At 31.9% G+C, this 17,671-nt stretch overlaps 1 protein-coding gene across 3 annotated transcripts in view; it reads right to left on the bottom strand.

Moving 5' to 3' along the window:
• Positions 1-17,671, bottom strand: part of LOC129965436 (mucin-2-like) — a 336,199-nt gene that overhangs the window by 155,027 nt on the left and 163,501 nt on the right. For all 3 annotated transcript variants that reach the window (XM_056079298.1, XM_056079297.1, XM_056079299.1), the window contains exon 5: positions 10,839-11,488. In XM_056079298.1, coding sequence (XP_055935273.1) covers positions 10,839-11,488 — 650 coding nt within the window. The remainder of the gene's footprint in view (positions 1-10,838; positions 11,489-17,671) is intronic.

Below are 17,671 nucleotides of genomic sequence, written 5' to 3'. Positions count from 1 at the left end.
GCTCCGCGGACCACGATTCCTGCCCAAAACACTTGGTTCAAGGGAGCGGAGAAAGCGTCTCGCTTGCCCAAAGTCCACTGACACATCCAATTTGACCTGCAGCTATTGATTTTTTGATTTCGAATAGGATCAGATCACGGATTTAATCAGTGTTATTACAGACTCTCTCCAAAATTCAAATCAGATTTTCCCATTTCCATACCCGTTCATTACTTTTCGATTGCAGAAAATTTTTAGGATTTGTGAGAAAACAATGGCTCTCATGATTCGAACTATTTTCGGAATTCGTTGCATCGAATCCTGTTAGGGTGTTCCGAAGTGAATTCTGTTTTGCAAAAAGAATGAATTCGAATCCCTTATTTACAAATGATTCTACATTAAATAAAACTAAATAGCTGTAATTGGACATTACGCTCTGCTGCTGTTTGTTGAATAGCAATTCGGTCGGTGACTTTAGTAGTTGTTTGTTTTGAAGCATTTGTGGTCGATAGACAATCATGCAAGATTAAATCTTTTAAATGCCGCAAAAAAAATTATGAACTTTGTGGTAATGAAAACAATGTCTAATGACGGAGAAAATCATTTCGACAATAAATAAATAAATAAAAAAATAAAAATAAAAACATAAAAAAAATGCTCACACAGTAAAATACTCTTCTAAATTTTTTTTAACTAAAATTTCACAGAATCAACATTGTGACTAATGAATACTACTTGATGAGCGTGATATAACATTTCTCCTCCAAATTAAAACTAACATCATTATTTTAAGTATACATATGTATATTTTTGCCTACTGAATTTTTTCCTTGTAATTTATTTAGATATCGATTCCTCAGATGCATCCTAAAAATTTCAATTTAAAAACGCGAAACTGGATATTGAACGAACTTAAATAATTTATTGGGAACTACTCATACAAGTTGCTTATTTTGTTCGGATTTTAAACTCCGTCTACATTTCTGATTTTGGTGTTCGAGGTTACTAACTAATAATATTCATAGAAAATGCCATATACGTTATTCCTCAATTTTACATCTTCAGCTGTTCCATTGATTTTGGTAAAGTCACCAACCAACAAAACTCGCCAAAAAAATTCAAATGAAAATCAAATTTTTAAACTATTGATATTTATATCAATTTTGTTAATTACAATTTATTTCGTCACCAATTGATGAATCCGGCGTTTCTCGGAATTAAAATCCGTTCATGTGAAATATTTTTTAACAAAACAATTATATTGGTATTAAACATTATAAAAACCGTTTTGTTGTTTAAGATTTTCACCTTCGCAGGTCTGCTAAAAGAAAACGAAACAAAGTACAGCCTTGTTGTTCACCGGGAATTAAAAAAATAAACAGTTTTGAGTTTAAATTTAATGCAGTTATCGAGTTCAGTATGAGCCCTTCCAGAAATACGAAGGATATCGAAGTTGTGCGATAAATCATTTCTCAATCTTTTCTGCGTGCCTGGCGTGAAGCTTTGAAAAGATGCTGATATGCATGGGGACACTTAATTTTTTTTATTCTCTGAGGCTGCATCAAACAGTATTGCTATCAACTGACGACGAAGACATGCATATCTGCAGGCTTTCAAAGTGTCACATCAAAAATGCTGTAAAAGTAAGGGACGAGTCATTGTATCGTTTTCATATCTTTTACTTTTGGTGGATCTCCTAATAGACCTATATAATTGTGTTGAATTTAAACTTTCAACTATAGTTTGTTTTGTATTTTATTTTGCTTTCTTTTAATTGCCCTATAAGATCGTGATATTCTTTTATAATCCCCCTATGAATAAAAATCAGACGAATTTTTAAAAATTCTGATTGCTAATTTATTCCATAAGTCACTAATATTTGTTATTTTAGTACTGGAAATTTTCTTCATAAATGTTGAATAATTTAATAAATTGTCTTCGTTGAGTGGCTGACTTCAATTTTCTTTTAAGTTTGATTAAATAAGTACTTTGTTTGTGGCCAATAAAAGCATTTTCAATAGATGTATTACGATAAAATAAAAAAAAAGGGTTAGAATAGTTCACAATCCAAAAAAGGAAAATTTTTATTTCTATTTATTTGAATAGGTACAGTAGACTCCCGATTATCCGAGGGCGGGTTATCCGCGGAGCGGTTTATCCGCGCCTGCCGCACTAAGTTTTTTTTGCTTCCAAGCAAAGAAGCAAACACAAATGACTGATTTCTTCAAAAAGGAGTAGTTTTGCAGTTATGCTTTTGTATTTACATAATACATTATAGTACATATGTATTAATTTTTCTGTGTATCCTTGACGCCTCTCGTAAGTTCAAAGCACTTTTCTGTTTTCATTAACAAAATGCATTTTAGGTTAGTTTTGAGTGATATAATAAAATATTAAGCTTTAGTTAAACATTTCCTGCTGTTTATTTTACATTTTATTGTACATAAAACGATTTTTCAAAGTTGGAATGACTGTTTTCTCTTTTGCTATACCCGTTTTTAGCTTTTTTCGGATTATCCGCGATTTTTGTTATCCGCGGCGGCCGCGCCACCCGATTCCGCGGATAATCGGGAGTGTACTGTAATTGAATTTCGTTCTCATAATTGCTTTCTTCCTCATGTCTTTTATATATATAAATGTGTAAAATTTAATTGAATTAGCTTTGGTTGAATAAGGTTATTTGACGAAAAATACATATACGCAAATGACTTGTTTACATTAGGATTTTGGCTTTTAAGCACGTTTCAAATACTCTTAATTGGTTGTTTGAAAGTTTTTGAGAATTCATGTCTTTCCCTATTACACGAATTTGCACTAATAGACGACGCTTTCAAAGCGTAAAGACGAATTTATGAAAAAAAAAATTGTAAATATGGAGCTTGTTATTAAAAGGACTTGCTCATATGTCGCTATCATTTTATTTTTCCGTTTCACAAAATTTATCGAGCAACTTATAGGAAAGAGATTTTTCAAATGAAATTACTCCGTACCATTTCACTTCCTTTATTCTCTGTTAGGGTAAACACTTTCCATGTCTTGATTGATTGTTCGAATTCTATTAACAAAAATGTGTCGAATTAGAAATCTATAAGCGTATTTACCCATTCTAAATAGAGACAATTCGCAGATTATTTTTTCCGGTACGAGCAGAACATTGTTTCACTAGCAAAAACAAATTCATCATTTCGGTTATTCTTTTTCTGTTACACATGTTTAGTGTAGCGCGGAGCGATTTATCATTTTTCGTCACGGGCTGCTGCAACTCGTGAGCACGATACTCTTGATACCTAAGGAAGGGAAGGAAAAAAAGTAGAAAAGATGAGAAAGAAATCCTCTTTTTTATTTTTGTGTTGCGGCTTCGCTTTCTTTTGTTCGGTGGTGAGCAGAGCTTGTTCTTGTTCGGGGGAGGAGAGGGTAATACCGCGCACTTAAGAGGCAATTCTTGTGGAGATATAACGCCTGGTTGCACATACCAAAGTCAGACCTCACTGACCCATAAATGGGGAAAAAATTGCAACCTCGATGATATTGCTGACAATGAAATTGCACTTGAAGAGTTGAAAATAGCCGAGTTGTTTTCTGTATTATTTAGAATAATTTTGAAGTCAGTTGCAACCATTTGCTGTGGGCATTTGATCGATTGGCTGGATTGGATTATATTTATTAATTCACTGGGGTAAACAGACCTGATGGTGTTTACAGTTAAATGACATAGAGATGACACCTTCTGGGTGTAGCAAAAAATTTACGAAAAGCTGTAAAAGAGAAGATTTTTTTTTTTTTAAATCAAAAGTGAATATATCCATTTTATTTTCCGAATTGCGATTTCGTAGGTGCAATTTTCGAATCATTATAACCGACTATAGAAGAGTATAATCTTATTTTTAATGGGCTGATGCATAATTATCAGGCGTTTCTATAATGTGTTATATTTTAATAAAAATTTAAATATTTTATAAATTTATGAATGAAAGTATTCTTTTAAGTTATAAAAATATTTGTCGATAACCATACTCATGTTTGTCATATTATGCTGTACCACTTTGAGAAAGGGTGGTAAGCAGCGCAGTTAAGCCAGGGAGGGGTAGGCCATCCTATTTCGCCTACCAGGCACTTTTAGCAGCCGTGGAAGAAGATGAAAACTTGGCAACTGGAATGCTTAAAAATTTTACTGTTGAATTTTTATGTTTCCTTTTTCATAATAAATAGTGTTCAAGAACGCCTGATAATATCGTTTAAAAAACGCCTGGTAATTATGCACCAACCCAATATATATAAACTTATTTTTCTTATTTGTAAAATTATCTAAATTCTTAAATTTTTGCGAAATTAAAGATATCGGCTTCTAAAACACAACACTGTGAAACGAATATTATGTTCAATTTCGAAAATCAACGCTTGAAATATCAATAGGCATAATATCAATATGAAATATCAATATTCATAATATCAATATGCATATCAATATTCATAATATCAATATGCATATCAATATTCATAATATCAATATGCATATCAATATGAAATATCAATATTCATAATATCAATATGCATATCAATATTCATAATATCAATATGCATATCAATATGAAATATCAATATTCATAATATCAATATGCATATCAATATTCATAATATCAATATGCATATCAATATTCATGATATCAATATGCATATCAATATGAAATATCAATATGCATAAGTGGAAATGCTGCTAAAATTTACCAATCCACATAATGACTCGTCTAGTCTATGATGATTTCATACTTTTATACTCCAACTGAATGTTTAATTTAATGAGCTTTTGTAATAGGGCATAGTTTTTTTAAAATATGTAACATTTATTTTCAACTAAATTCACTTAGAAAATAAAAAGGAAGTCTGGCCGGAAAATGTAACTAGATAAGAACTATTAGAATCGGATCTTGCAAAATATAAATATTGATCATATTGTAAACTCTTAAAAGATGAGTTAAATTTCATAAATCATGTTTATAATATTGCTGAATGTAAATAAAGAAAAAATGTTCTAGCATATAATTTTATATCAAAAAAGTACGTTGTCTGCTGAATTTATATGGAAAATTTCAGAATAAAATAATTTTATGAAGGCATTGACATTGCATTATCAAATAACAGCAGGATGTATCATCAAAATATATATGACAAGCGAAAGACAAGAAGAAAAGCAGACATCTTTTTATTCAATCAATACTCAAAATGATTCCCATTCATTTCTTTGATGAACTGGAATTGGATTTTCACCAAATAGATTTTCCTGAGGTTTACCTAATGGTGAAGTATCTATGTCGATTTTTAAGCGTAAAAGTTTCGCTTCATAAGATATTTAATCTGAAGAAGAAAGAAAAATCACACTATGGAAATGTAGGTGTTTACTGTGAAACATCCAAAATCTTGGAAAGTTTTTTACAAAAGCGATTTTTTTTCCCGTTACATTGAAGCATTCTTACTTGAAAACAAAAGTGAAACTGTTTATTCGTTGCTATATATTTTTTCTTTCATTTTCGAAAAGATAGTAAAGATAGAGTTTCCGAGCTGAAAGGAGGCCCCTCGTCTGTATGGCGAAATGCGGACATCACCCCTTTTGCTCTGTCATTAGCCACAATATTTTCCTCAGCAGTTAAAAACTCGTCGATAAGCGGTTTATCTCCCTCTTAATGGCTCTCGGTTCGGTCCATTAATGGAAAATAACACTTACCCACTCACTCAAAGAGAAAGAGGTTTCGAAAATCCAAATAAATTTTTTTGCACTTCGCTTCTCGCCTCGCGGTTTATGACCCCCATTAACAAGTAAACACGGGGTGGAGGAGAAAAAAACATATTTGGATCACGTGTCCGTTAGTGTCTTCATAAGATGCACCCTCCAGGGAATCGGTTTCGGAGGTGAGCTCCATCCCAGGTGCCGATAACCCTTGTGTTCCATTAGAGCGGCATTTCAAGGTCCCAATCGCATTCTTCTGTCGATATAATAAACACCCCTCTGCTAGGAAGGCTTTCGGCATCTGAACTCGAAAATCCTTCTTCGCTCCTCCTCAGATTGAGTAAAGATCTCTCATCTCCAAGTTGACATCTCCTGATCGTAAAACGTTTTATCCAGCTTATATATTTTAAAGCACCTCTGATATCTGTAGATTCAGAGGTGCTTTACAGTGCAAGATAAAGCAGTTACGAAAAGCAAACTGTATATTTGGAAATCATCTTGAATTTAAATAAAGTGGAGAATTTTTTTTCTGGAGATATAAGGAATTTTCTTGGTCATGGAGCCCTTGGAGACTCCACCCTCTCCATTTTTACCTCTAATTTCCAAAAGCTGAAGCTTTGAGGATGAAATAGTTGAAAGAGGAAGCAATTTATGAGAGCTTCCCAAGCAGATGCCACAAGTTATGGTTAAAATGTAGTCGAAGTTTGTTAAATTTGGTGATAGTTTAAGTTAAATTCATTTTTAACCCCTGCATTTTATTGCAGTTATTGAATAAACATCATTACAAATGATATTCTTTATGAAGAGGTGACAGTTCCTCTGATTTGAATTGTCTTCAGAGTTTCCAAGTATAAGAAAGTTAGGGGGGAGTAAAAATTTTAATCTTCAAACCACTTCCACCTCCTTTAATCAAACTGGATAAACCTCCTTTAACCTGGGAATTTTTTAAAGGATCCTTTCACTTGGGAATTTTTTATTGGGTTTCAGAGATCATGGTTGGTGTAGATCTATAGAAATTTTACTGAAGTCATTTCATGAGAATTATTGCAATAGGTATGCTTGTTTATAAAGGAAACGATATATGGAGGGGTAAAAGTAACAAACACACTTATAAACCTAAAATCTCCCCAAAAGAATAAAACAAATACAGATAATATGGATCTTTAAAAAATATTTTCATAATCCCCCCTCCCCCCCCAAAACTATCCTTTTTTACCCTTCCCCCCAAAAAACCCTTTAAATTTTTTTTTCAACCTTTATCATTTAATGTGCAAATATATTTATATAAAAGCAATAAGAACTTATATAATCTTCTAATTGTTAAGACTGTATTGAAAAGCACTCTAAAACACAATACTATATTCCTCCAAAGATAAATTTCACATATAACTTTGAAATATAACTTTAGAGAATGGTATTTTCCTACATCACCCTATTCTAAATTAGTAATCGAATCTGAAAAGACAAATCCTCCAAAAGACAAATCCAAAAAATATTTGAATTTTTAAGACATAATATAAAATACTCAAAACAACATCCTTTTGCCATTATTGCGAATGTCAATTCTCTTTATGGATTTTAGACCAGAAAAACAGGAAATATATACTTGTTTAATCAAATCCTGTTTAACTCGTTCTTTATTCATATTTCATATTTTTTTTTTCATTTCTTTCATATTTTTTCATACTTCTTTCATATTTTTTAAAAATTTAACTTTTAAACTTATTCTTTTTTATAATGGTTCTTTCACAGTGCATTTTTCTCTATTTATTTGTGAAAGCAATGGAATTCTGCAAGTTTACTTTTTTTTAATTGGAACTCATTCACTCAGTGTAAGATAAAATGAGGTTTTGAATTTTATTCATTGGGGACAGTCACAAATTTGCGGTATAAATATGCTTGTGCAGTTGACTAAGCACATAATTAATCTATTGATGTAACGGATATATTGCTTGCATTATTCTTGCTGTAAAGGAAGCAAGACTCTATGGATAATATCACATTCTTATCTGCTTTACAAGAAATGATCCTGGTATGAATTCTGGGACATGATATCTTTATCACCAGAAATACATTCAGATTTTAACGTAACAAATTGATTTTTTTTTCAAAATTTTTCATGTAAATTCATATTTATAATTTATTAATTACATGAATGATTATATATATTAATTAGTTTAATTATACCTATGCATTACATACTTTTTCAAAATTTGCCAATACATTGCATTACCGTTTGGTGGTAAGAACTTGGTTTCAGGATAGGACAGTTCCAAATTCAAAACCTGATTTTACCGAAAAACATCTTATAAATGGATCTATTGCAAGTTGAATCCGTCGGGTTCAACTGGCTTTCCGCTGATGATGCATGATAAATGAAAGGGGAAGATATGCTGTCATCAGACCACGCTTCAAAATTTTGATTTAGGCTCCAAAATGGCCTCTAAGTTGCTTCAACAAAATTTCTCTTCTCCGTAATTGTCTTTCTTTTAGTAGTTGATTTAAAAAACATATGCAAGTAAATTTTCATTTTTGTCATTTAATATAAATAAATACTTTTCCTTCCTGTAATTATTATCTGTCTATGCGTGGATAGACCGATGAATGGAGATTTCGTAAATGAGTGCAGCAGTGAAACAAAAAAGTTCAAAGGTGGGAAAAATACTGTAATCCTTCACACTGAATTTACAGATCTTTTCGTAGCAATCAGAATTACGTAAAACTATACTGATAAATATGTATATCAGATGGCCGGTTTCACCTACATAAAAGATAAGGAATTCTCCCTAAAAGGACATCATGTTTGATGAGGAGAAAGCCCCTTCCTTCTCAAGTGGGCGTCTTCTCTGCCGAACGACCTTTCCAAGGTAAAATCCAGAGATGGGAGTCCACATTCCGATCTCTACCCACACCCGGTCACAACATTGAGCGCACTGTTTTTATTTTTTTTTCGTTCCATGCCCCTTTCTCTCCTTGCATCGCCTCGAAATGAGCATCCCCGCCCGAGATGCCCGCTCATCCATCGCCTTTTGTTGTGGCGAACAATGGACAGTGCCCGCGTCAAGTTCTATCCCGCTCTGCCTTATTTTTGTTATTGTTGTGGACGCGAGCGCGCTCTGATGAGATGGAAACGCATCTCAGATGTCCGTCACGATTTCGGTACTGACCTTTCTGCGCGCGGCGCGATGGCGATGAGAAGTGACACAAAGAGCGGATGGAAATTCAGTATCTGACAAAAACGGAATTTTCAACGCAAGGGAGTTAAAAAGGAAAAAAGAAAAAGCCGAGAGGGTTGGAAGAACACGAAATGTAAACGTGAATCCCCAACGCCCCCCCCCCTCCCAAGAACAGTGGAAAGTAAATCATTGTTAAAGATAAATGAAAGTAAAGAATATCTTGAAAGTAATGAAAACAATCAAATCCGGAGGATTGTAGTTTTGGTTTAATAACTTTGAGCGTGCACAGGAGGAAATGAACGAGTAAGAGATATAAAAGTCGTTTTTTTTTTTTTTTGCCTGACCTTTGGTTGTCAGAGCTAGATAGGAATTAAGATTTGAAACAGCTATTACTTTGATTATAGGAATAATTAAAACAAAAGTAATTGAACTAAGTCTGAGCAATCTATCCGCAGTTTCACACAGCTGTGCAATTATTGAAATGTTATAATCGAAAATATATAAACACCAAAAATAGTTTCCGGGATGGCTGTATCAAGATCTGATAATTTTCAGTTTCTGTTCAGCACCCAAGATAATAATAATAATAAAAGATTTTAAAAGAGATAATAGGGATTAGGAAGGTAGTACAATGGTTGTTAATTTAATATAATTATATATTTTTAATTAAAATTCCTAAAAAATATTTACGGATTGTATGAATTTTAAACCTCCATGTGTTGATGTTATAAATGTATGTGTAAATGAATTTTGGAACTTAATTTTGTGTTCCCACAAGTTCCTTTTTTTTAAAGTCATGCCACGACGTATATACAAGTCGGCCGTAATACAAATGGTTTCATAGTAAATTTTACCAAAAATCACAACAAAAAGAATAAGATTTCATTTTTATTAGTAAAAAATTGCACATCGGCCGCGCCAAAATGAAGATTTGGATTCGCATGTATACGTCGACCCCTCTTAACTAATTGAATAATGTATGAATGCATAATCATTCAAGAGAAAGTTTAGTTTGAGGATTTAGATGCTATACCAAACGTAAAATGATGTACATTGCAATTTGTATTTTTGTCACTAACTGCAAAGGTGAGGCTTCTGAGAACAGAATTTGTAAGCAAACTGCATACATATTAAAGATACACCTTCATTGGTGCATTTTGCTACCTTTTCTCTTCACTCTTTCACCTTTTTCTAAAGATCCATTGGTGTATTTTCTGTAATGCTCACACAATTTTTTTTTAATTTTCTTATCGCTGTACAAGTAGTAATGTCTGCCTAAATTCCATTATATGCTTAATTTTATAATGTATTTCTATATATTTAACCCTATTATGCATGATTTTTTTTTTTACAAAAATATATATGTTTTGAATAACTGCATATAATTTAAGAAAATTATCAAAACTTTTAAATTAATTTTTTCATAAAATATAAATAAAAATTAAATGTGTCAAATAGTTGCATTATGAATTAAATAATATCCCAGTGGCACAAATCATATTATAACAACTCTTCTATAATAATAAAAGTCTCTTTTTATCAAAATAATTTTTACAACGCAAAAGAAAAAATATTCTAGTAATATTTTTAATGGCAGAACAATTTATATAACAGCCATGTTGGTACTTTTCCAAGTTTCTAGTTTGAATCTAATTCTAGTACTACTATTGCCATATATCCCTCTTTACTACAAATGTTTATCAAAAAGCATTAAAAAAAAAGGATTTCCAAAAACCCATTGTTGCCCTTTGGAACAATCATATAAAGCATATAAATCGAAATAAAAACGTGTATCCAAATGGCTGTAAGATGAACTGTAGGATTAAAATAACCATCTTACCTTGATTAAGAACCGTTTCATATTCTGAAAATATTATTAATAAGCTTAAAATATGCCATAGAAACTCAATTTCACACTCGGCCTTGACCAAACCAATTAAAGATATTTAAACAAATCCTACCTTCACGAACTCGGAGACATTCGTCCACTTCCTTTAAGAGGGTCTCTATACTACGCTTCCTGTCTTCTGTCAATCCGTCCGTCTCGCTAAGGATACTTCCGATGTCAGAAGCATTGGAGGGGAGGACCGTCTTCTCTCGTATGTTGATAGAGCCTCGGGCTTCCCAATCAATGTTGATTTCTACTTCTCGAGGTGCTGAAACCAATTGGTCCAAGGCTTGCAGAATATCTTCAATAGGACGTTGCTGCTGCTGATCGATTGATGATTCATTCGATTTTTCATCAATCTTATCAAACAATGCATCGACATCAGCTTTTATAGTGCTTATGGGCTCTTGAGGCTTGTCTTCGGCTGCCTTGCATTTTTCTTCTTCATCACCAAGACTATTTGCTGAAGGCCAAAACTCAACGGGCTGACTTGGATTACTATTTGTTTTAATTTCTATATCAGGAGTCGATGCAACTTCTGAAGGAATTTTAGCTACTGGAGTTTCCTCTTCGCTTTCGTTGCCGTTTGGAATTGGGATCTGAGGATTTACAGGAGCATCATCATTCTGTATTTGACCGGCCACAGACACCGTCAAGACAGTTTCTGGTAAGATAGGTTTTTCAATACTTTTTTCTCGCTTTTGGGCAGCAATCAAAGATGGCCTGAAATAGAAGAAATATGTATTTATATATTGAATTAAGGGATATAAAACCTTTAAATTTTTCGAAGTTTTTAAGATTTTATTTGATACCCAAAACCCTTCTGAGCATTTTTTGGTATACATGTGTGTACGTTAATTAGTTTAAATGATATAGTCAAAACGTAAAGGTCACTATTGATTTTTCACTCAGAAACGTTTACTTTAAACTCAATTTTCTCAATACAAATATTTTCAAAGCTCACGCACAGGATTAAAAAAATATTCATCGTATCGATATGAAATTTTCCAAAAATGCTATTACACTCATATAAAAAAAAATCATGCAAAATCAAAGCATTATTATGAATACTTTTTTTCAGTGCTTGCTAATAGACTAAAAATGTTTTTTTAAAGCGTTATCATGTTTTAAAAATATAAGAAGTAAAATAACTCCAGTAAATCTATTAAAATATTCGTTTTATTTGCATGATCATCAAGTGATGTTCTTTGGGAGTAAATTGGTGTAACGTTTGTTAATATAAGGGGCTTTTTTTCTGAAAAATTTTGAGCGCAAGCAAATTCTGTCTTCGACAATTTATTATGGAACATATTTTTCACAAATATTTTAATTATTGAAAATTATTTCATGGACTTAAAAGTTCATAATTCTCTAAGAATAAATGTCTCATAAAACTGTGATAAAAATCTATTAAATTTAAGAATTTTTCTTCGCATTTGGCAAACTTTCGAGGTCTGTTTTAGTTATTATAGGTTATATAGCCCCTTGTTTCGTTTTAAATAAGTCATTTGATACAAAAAAAAAAAAAAAACGGATGCATTGTAAAAGCTTTTCAGCTTTGTAAAACACTTTGTCTTTGAGATTTCTGAGCAAGCTTTAATGTTATTTTTAAATTAACGGTAGCATGCGTCCATCAATACTTTTTTTTCATGCAGTGAATGTGTAAATAACAGAGGTAGAAAGAGAATATTTAACTATAATAATTTTTATATTCTGTTCCATCTTTTTTAAATACAATAGAAATTATCTAAAAACAATAGAGGTATTTTAAAGAATACAGAAGACTTAGATGTAATGTTTACAATTTGGTTTGGACAAATGTATAGAAGTTAAGAACTAACAAATTTGTATTTTCAGCCTGAATAGGTTCCAGATACCAAGGAAGAAGGGTTACGATATTCATCCACATATTTATATCGCAATATATCTCGCCTAGTAAAGCCATTCGGAACCCACTGAATCGTAGGTTTGCCATTGTTCATTGTCCGGTGTGGGTGGTCTCTTTGAAAACGCAACGTGCCTGGAATCAAGATGTTTTCATTATGACATTGCTTATCTGAGAGCAGTTCAAAGAACCTGATTTGTTTTCGGATCATAACGAAATATGGCTTCATATGAGATAGAATCAACTAAATAGGAATAAGTGTCCGAAAAATGTGTCAAAAGGAGGAGAGTTGCACACCAAAACTTTCGAAAGCAACAACAATAATTTTGTATGCTAATAAATTTTTTAAAAAAAATCACTAATAAATGTCATCTTAAAATGCATTTAATATGCACGTAATGGGTTAAAAGAAATCTCCTCATAAAGAATGAATTATATACATACATTAATGTATGAAAAAGGTAATTTTAATAAGCTTAGATGAGAAAATAAGGGATTATAATTTAAAGCAAGTAGGTGATTTGATAGTAACTGCTGGTCTCTGACATTTCGATATAATTCTTTTGAAACTCTGAATTCCTTAGATATTTTTTGATAAATTCCTTCACAAATGAATTTGATAAGAAAATCAATGGGTAGGTATTCCTTAAGTAATGCATAATTGCATTGTGAAAATTCTTTAAAAGAAACAGGTTTGGGATCTTCAGGACGAAAAAAATACAGCATTTAGTGTACGTTTGAATGTTATTTTGAAAAATAGGCACTTGGACTATGCATAATAGGAAAACACAACGGATTTAATTTCTGGCGTGAATTCAGCATTTCTATTGATTCTATCATATGATGTTTGGCTAGTGTTTTAGCGATTAATCCGTGGCATGTGGGTAATAGTATCCGAAAATCGACTTTGGCTTTTAGACGCGTTGTTCACAACCGAAATCAAGCTATAATTTCAGCCACGAAATCATGTACCAAATTTGATATATTTAAATCACTGCATTTTTGATTAATCACGTTTACGTGTTTTCGAGCCGGCGTCTTGGCATAGGGGTAGCGCGTCTTCCCCGTGTTCTGGGCGTCCTGGGTTCGAGTCCCGGTACGGGCATGGTTGTTCTTCCTTCGTTCTATCTGTGAGATGTGTGAATGTGCCCCCCGGTAAAAAGGGGCTGTGCAAGCGAATGAGATGTGTGAGTAGCTAAGACGTACTCTTGGCCCTAGTTGGCGCTACTAAAACAAGAGACGCTCCCTTGGCTTAAAATCGCTGACTTCGTCAGTGAGCTTGTGCATGGCAAGTGCCATTATAAGCAACAACAACAACGTGTTTTCGAAAGTATAGACCGATAGACTGTACACCCCTTGTTGGATTTCGCTCAAAATTTGGTAAACGTCTATACTAAAGATATTAAATCGGTGCACCAAATTTTATCCATCTAGATCTCTTCTTTTGTAGTTATCGTGTGCTTATTTTCGAACAGCCGGACAGACAGACTTCCTCCGAACGGACTTTGCTCAAAATCTGATAGAAATCTACAAGTTTGGTGCAAAGACCGTATACCAAATTTCCTCCGTCTACGCAAAACATTTTCGAGTTATAACAGACAGACAGATAGACATTTTTTAAAACTATGTTTTTCGATTCTTCAAAATCTCGGGTTCGAATTTTTTGGACGATTGTCATACTTTTTCTACACTTTGTGTTCGAGAAAGTTAAAAACAAGTGAAACAATACTCTCTTGTACGAGATAATTTTATTTTAACAGAGAATTTTAATCATATACTTATATTAAAAGGTATAATTCAGTTTCAGGTAAAATACTATTTTGTTTCGTTTGAGACTTTTTTGCATGAAAATCTCCTATTAATGGTCTAGAGAATCCTTTCAATGTTGCGTAGAAGTTGGAATGTTGATAACAATGTGTCTGGTTATGAGATTCACATCATTAGCAGCTGCGCCATCAGTTCTACTTTGCAATCGCTCTAAATTACCAGCTGCATTTTATTGCTCAATTGGTTCCGCCTTCTGATGCTAAATTTATAATCCTATATTATACAGTATATGATATGTCGATCAAATTAAACTCAGTATTGTATTTACAATAACTTCTGTTGCAATGTCGGAGACAAGTTGCAGCCGTAATGGAAAAGAAACCTAAATCTAAAATGGATTTTATTAAAGATGAATGCATTCATCTCATTTTTGTACCATTTGATGATTTGTAATTGTTATTCTTGTGTTTAATCTGTGGATGTGAATTCTGCAGCAGTTACTCAGTCAATACAAGAACGCAGAAAACATTCTAATACTTTTTCGCGAATTTCTGAAATACTAAATAAAACATGAAGGATTAGAATAGGCATGAAAATGGGTTAAACCCATTTTTTTTCTTATATTAATTTTAAAATAAAATGTGATTATTTGATGTTCAATGTATCTATAATTATGAGAAAAATTAAGGAGATTATGATATGTAGTTCGTAAAAACGTGGTTTAATAAAATTTAAGGCTTGCTTCATTTGTTTTTATACACTTTTTAAGAATTTATTTTTAATTATAACAACAATATGCGCAGAAGAGAATGTATTTAATGTAGTGTGTATAACCATAGTAACTAAAACATTGAAAAGTATTATTCTGAGATATATTTGAAATTCTTGCTTGCAAATTATTGAATTGTATTTATTGTTGAAATATGAATAACTGAAATGTCAACTTTTTGAATTTTAAAATAGAATAAAAAGGTTATTATACAGTAAAATGTTCCGAAACTGTTGAAGAGAAATATTAAGGTTAAATATAATTTTGAATGAACACTTTACACCAAATTATCAGCAACATTTGGTAGCTCTAAGTTCAAGGATTTGTATTGTAGAATGTTTTGTCTGAAATTTGCATTATGTAGGTTGCAATTTAGAAGTAGCATCCAGTTTTAAAAAAATGGTTATTTATGATGTCTTGTAGCTCACTTAAAAAAAAAGGTAGAAAGATATGAGCAAGAAGTTTTTATATTTTTCGCCGTGATATTTAATACTGTTAATAAAAATCATTTATTATAAAGTATTATCATTTTTATTTTTTTTATCTTTAACAGATAAAAGTATAATGCGTAATAATTATCAGAATTTTCAGAGCAATTAATTGCAATGTATGTGCTAAGTAAGACCGAAACATTTGATTATAAATACAACTGAAATGTTACAAAAAAATATTTTCAATTTTAATATAGCTACTAATGAAGGAAAATGTTAGCCTGTCTCTCCGTGTATATTAGCGCTTTACGGAGAAAGTTGGTGATTGGGAGGTGACGAAATTGGCATTATTAATTAACATACTTGCTCAAACATACTATCTGCTACTCGAAACGATTTTTCCGTAATTTTAATTAGAATTCAATTAAACTTAAACAAAACTTTGACATTAATTGGTTAAAATTTCCGAAAATATTATTGCACAAAAACCATTTTTATATGACATAAAATACTAACAAGCACCTTTTCTACTTTAGTTGTCCGATTTTTTCACAAATTTATTAAATTTTAAAAATTTTTATATATAATTTAAAGCTATAGTTTAAAAATATATTTGCATTATTTAAAGTGTTTTTAAAATACTTTAGTCAATATTTTTCATTTTTGTTGTGGAATTCAAACTATTTTCATTGCTAATACCGCTTATTAACCCCTTAACCGTTTCGTTCACTGTACAATCTCATTGGATGATAATATTCGTTTTAAGTACGTAATGTCCGACCGATTCAATAAAGAATACAGGCAATACTTGAGGAATCTTAGAGTTAAGTATTTTTTTTTCTTGAATCTTATTGTATATCACAAATTGGCTTATAAATTTGATGATGAAAGGTTATTTATGTATTTCTTTTCCATGGCTTAAAATTAAGTAATGATGATATTCAATTTTAAAAAGCATCTTTTGTGAAATCACGATGAATTTTACTTTTTCTTTAATCCATCAATTTTATGTAGAATCTGTACATAAAACTTATTGAGATATTAAGAATTATTAAACAAATGATTGCAAATAATATTACAATTTTTTTTTATCATCAAATCTCAACATAGCCAAAGTGCTAATGGATAAAAAATATACCACTCCTTTTTAATGTTGGATTCGACTGCATATTATGAGCGGAGAATGAGAAAGGTAAATTGGGTGTTGACATTTAGATGTTATATTTCTCGGCCGGCTGGGATAGCCTGCTACGTAGCGCTTTGGATTCGCACTCTTTGGATTGAGAGCTTCAACCCCGCCGGTCGAGACAATACAACTGGGGGTCCGGATTAGAGGTGATCGTTCTCTGATACAGGTCTAAATTACGATCTGCGGATGAATGAATGAAATGTATGAATGAAGTCCACCCTGTAAAAAGGGCTGTGACGTATGAGCAGCCAAGACGTACTCTTGGTCCCAGATGGCGCTACTGAAATAAGAGATGCTAAAACTCGGCTTAAAATCGGGCGGACTTGGCTATGACAAATGCCACAAGCAACAACAACATATTTCTCGGCAATTATGTTACGTTAATCGAAATCATATCAACGTTCACGGATACAGTGAACAGAACAAATGCAAAACTATAAAAATACATTTTGAATGTCTACCCCAACTTGAAGTTAAAAAAATACTTTTATTAAAGGAATCATGGATATCAAATTATGTATAAGAAATTAATTTGAATTGAAGCACAATCATTGCCGTCAATGAACAAGTTGGAAGCCAAAAACGGTCAGTATAAAAAATGAATCTTGCCGAATGTGAATTCATATTTTATTATCATAATAAATGGACATTATTTGCTATCTAAACACAATTTTCAACATTTTTAAATTTTCAGTTCATGCAGTTTAAACGCATAAGGCTAAAATTTATGATTTTCAGCTGCATCAAGCAACATGTTTTCGATTTTTAGCTAAAATTACTGTCCACAGCTCATTTTTTTTTAAAAAAAATTCAAAATATTATTTTAAAAAATATATTCAAGAAGTATGATCTATAAGTTATTTTG

The sequence above is a fragment of the Argiope bruennichi genome, chromosome 4 (genome assembly GCF_947563725.1).
Source record: "Argiope bruennichi chromosome 4, qqArgBrue1.1, whole genome shotgun sequence".
Classification (NCBI taxonomy): Eukaryota; Metazoa; Arthropoda; class Arachnida; order Araneae; family Araneidae; genus Argiope; species Argiope bruennichi.
This window is presented reverse-complemented; position numbering and strand designations above follow the sequence as displayed.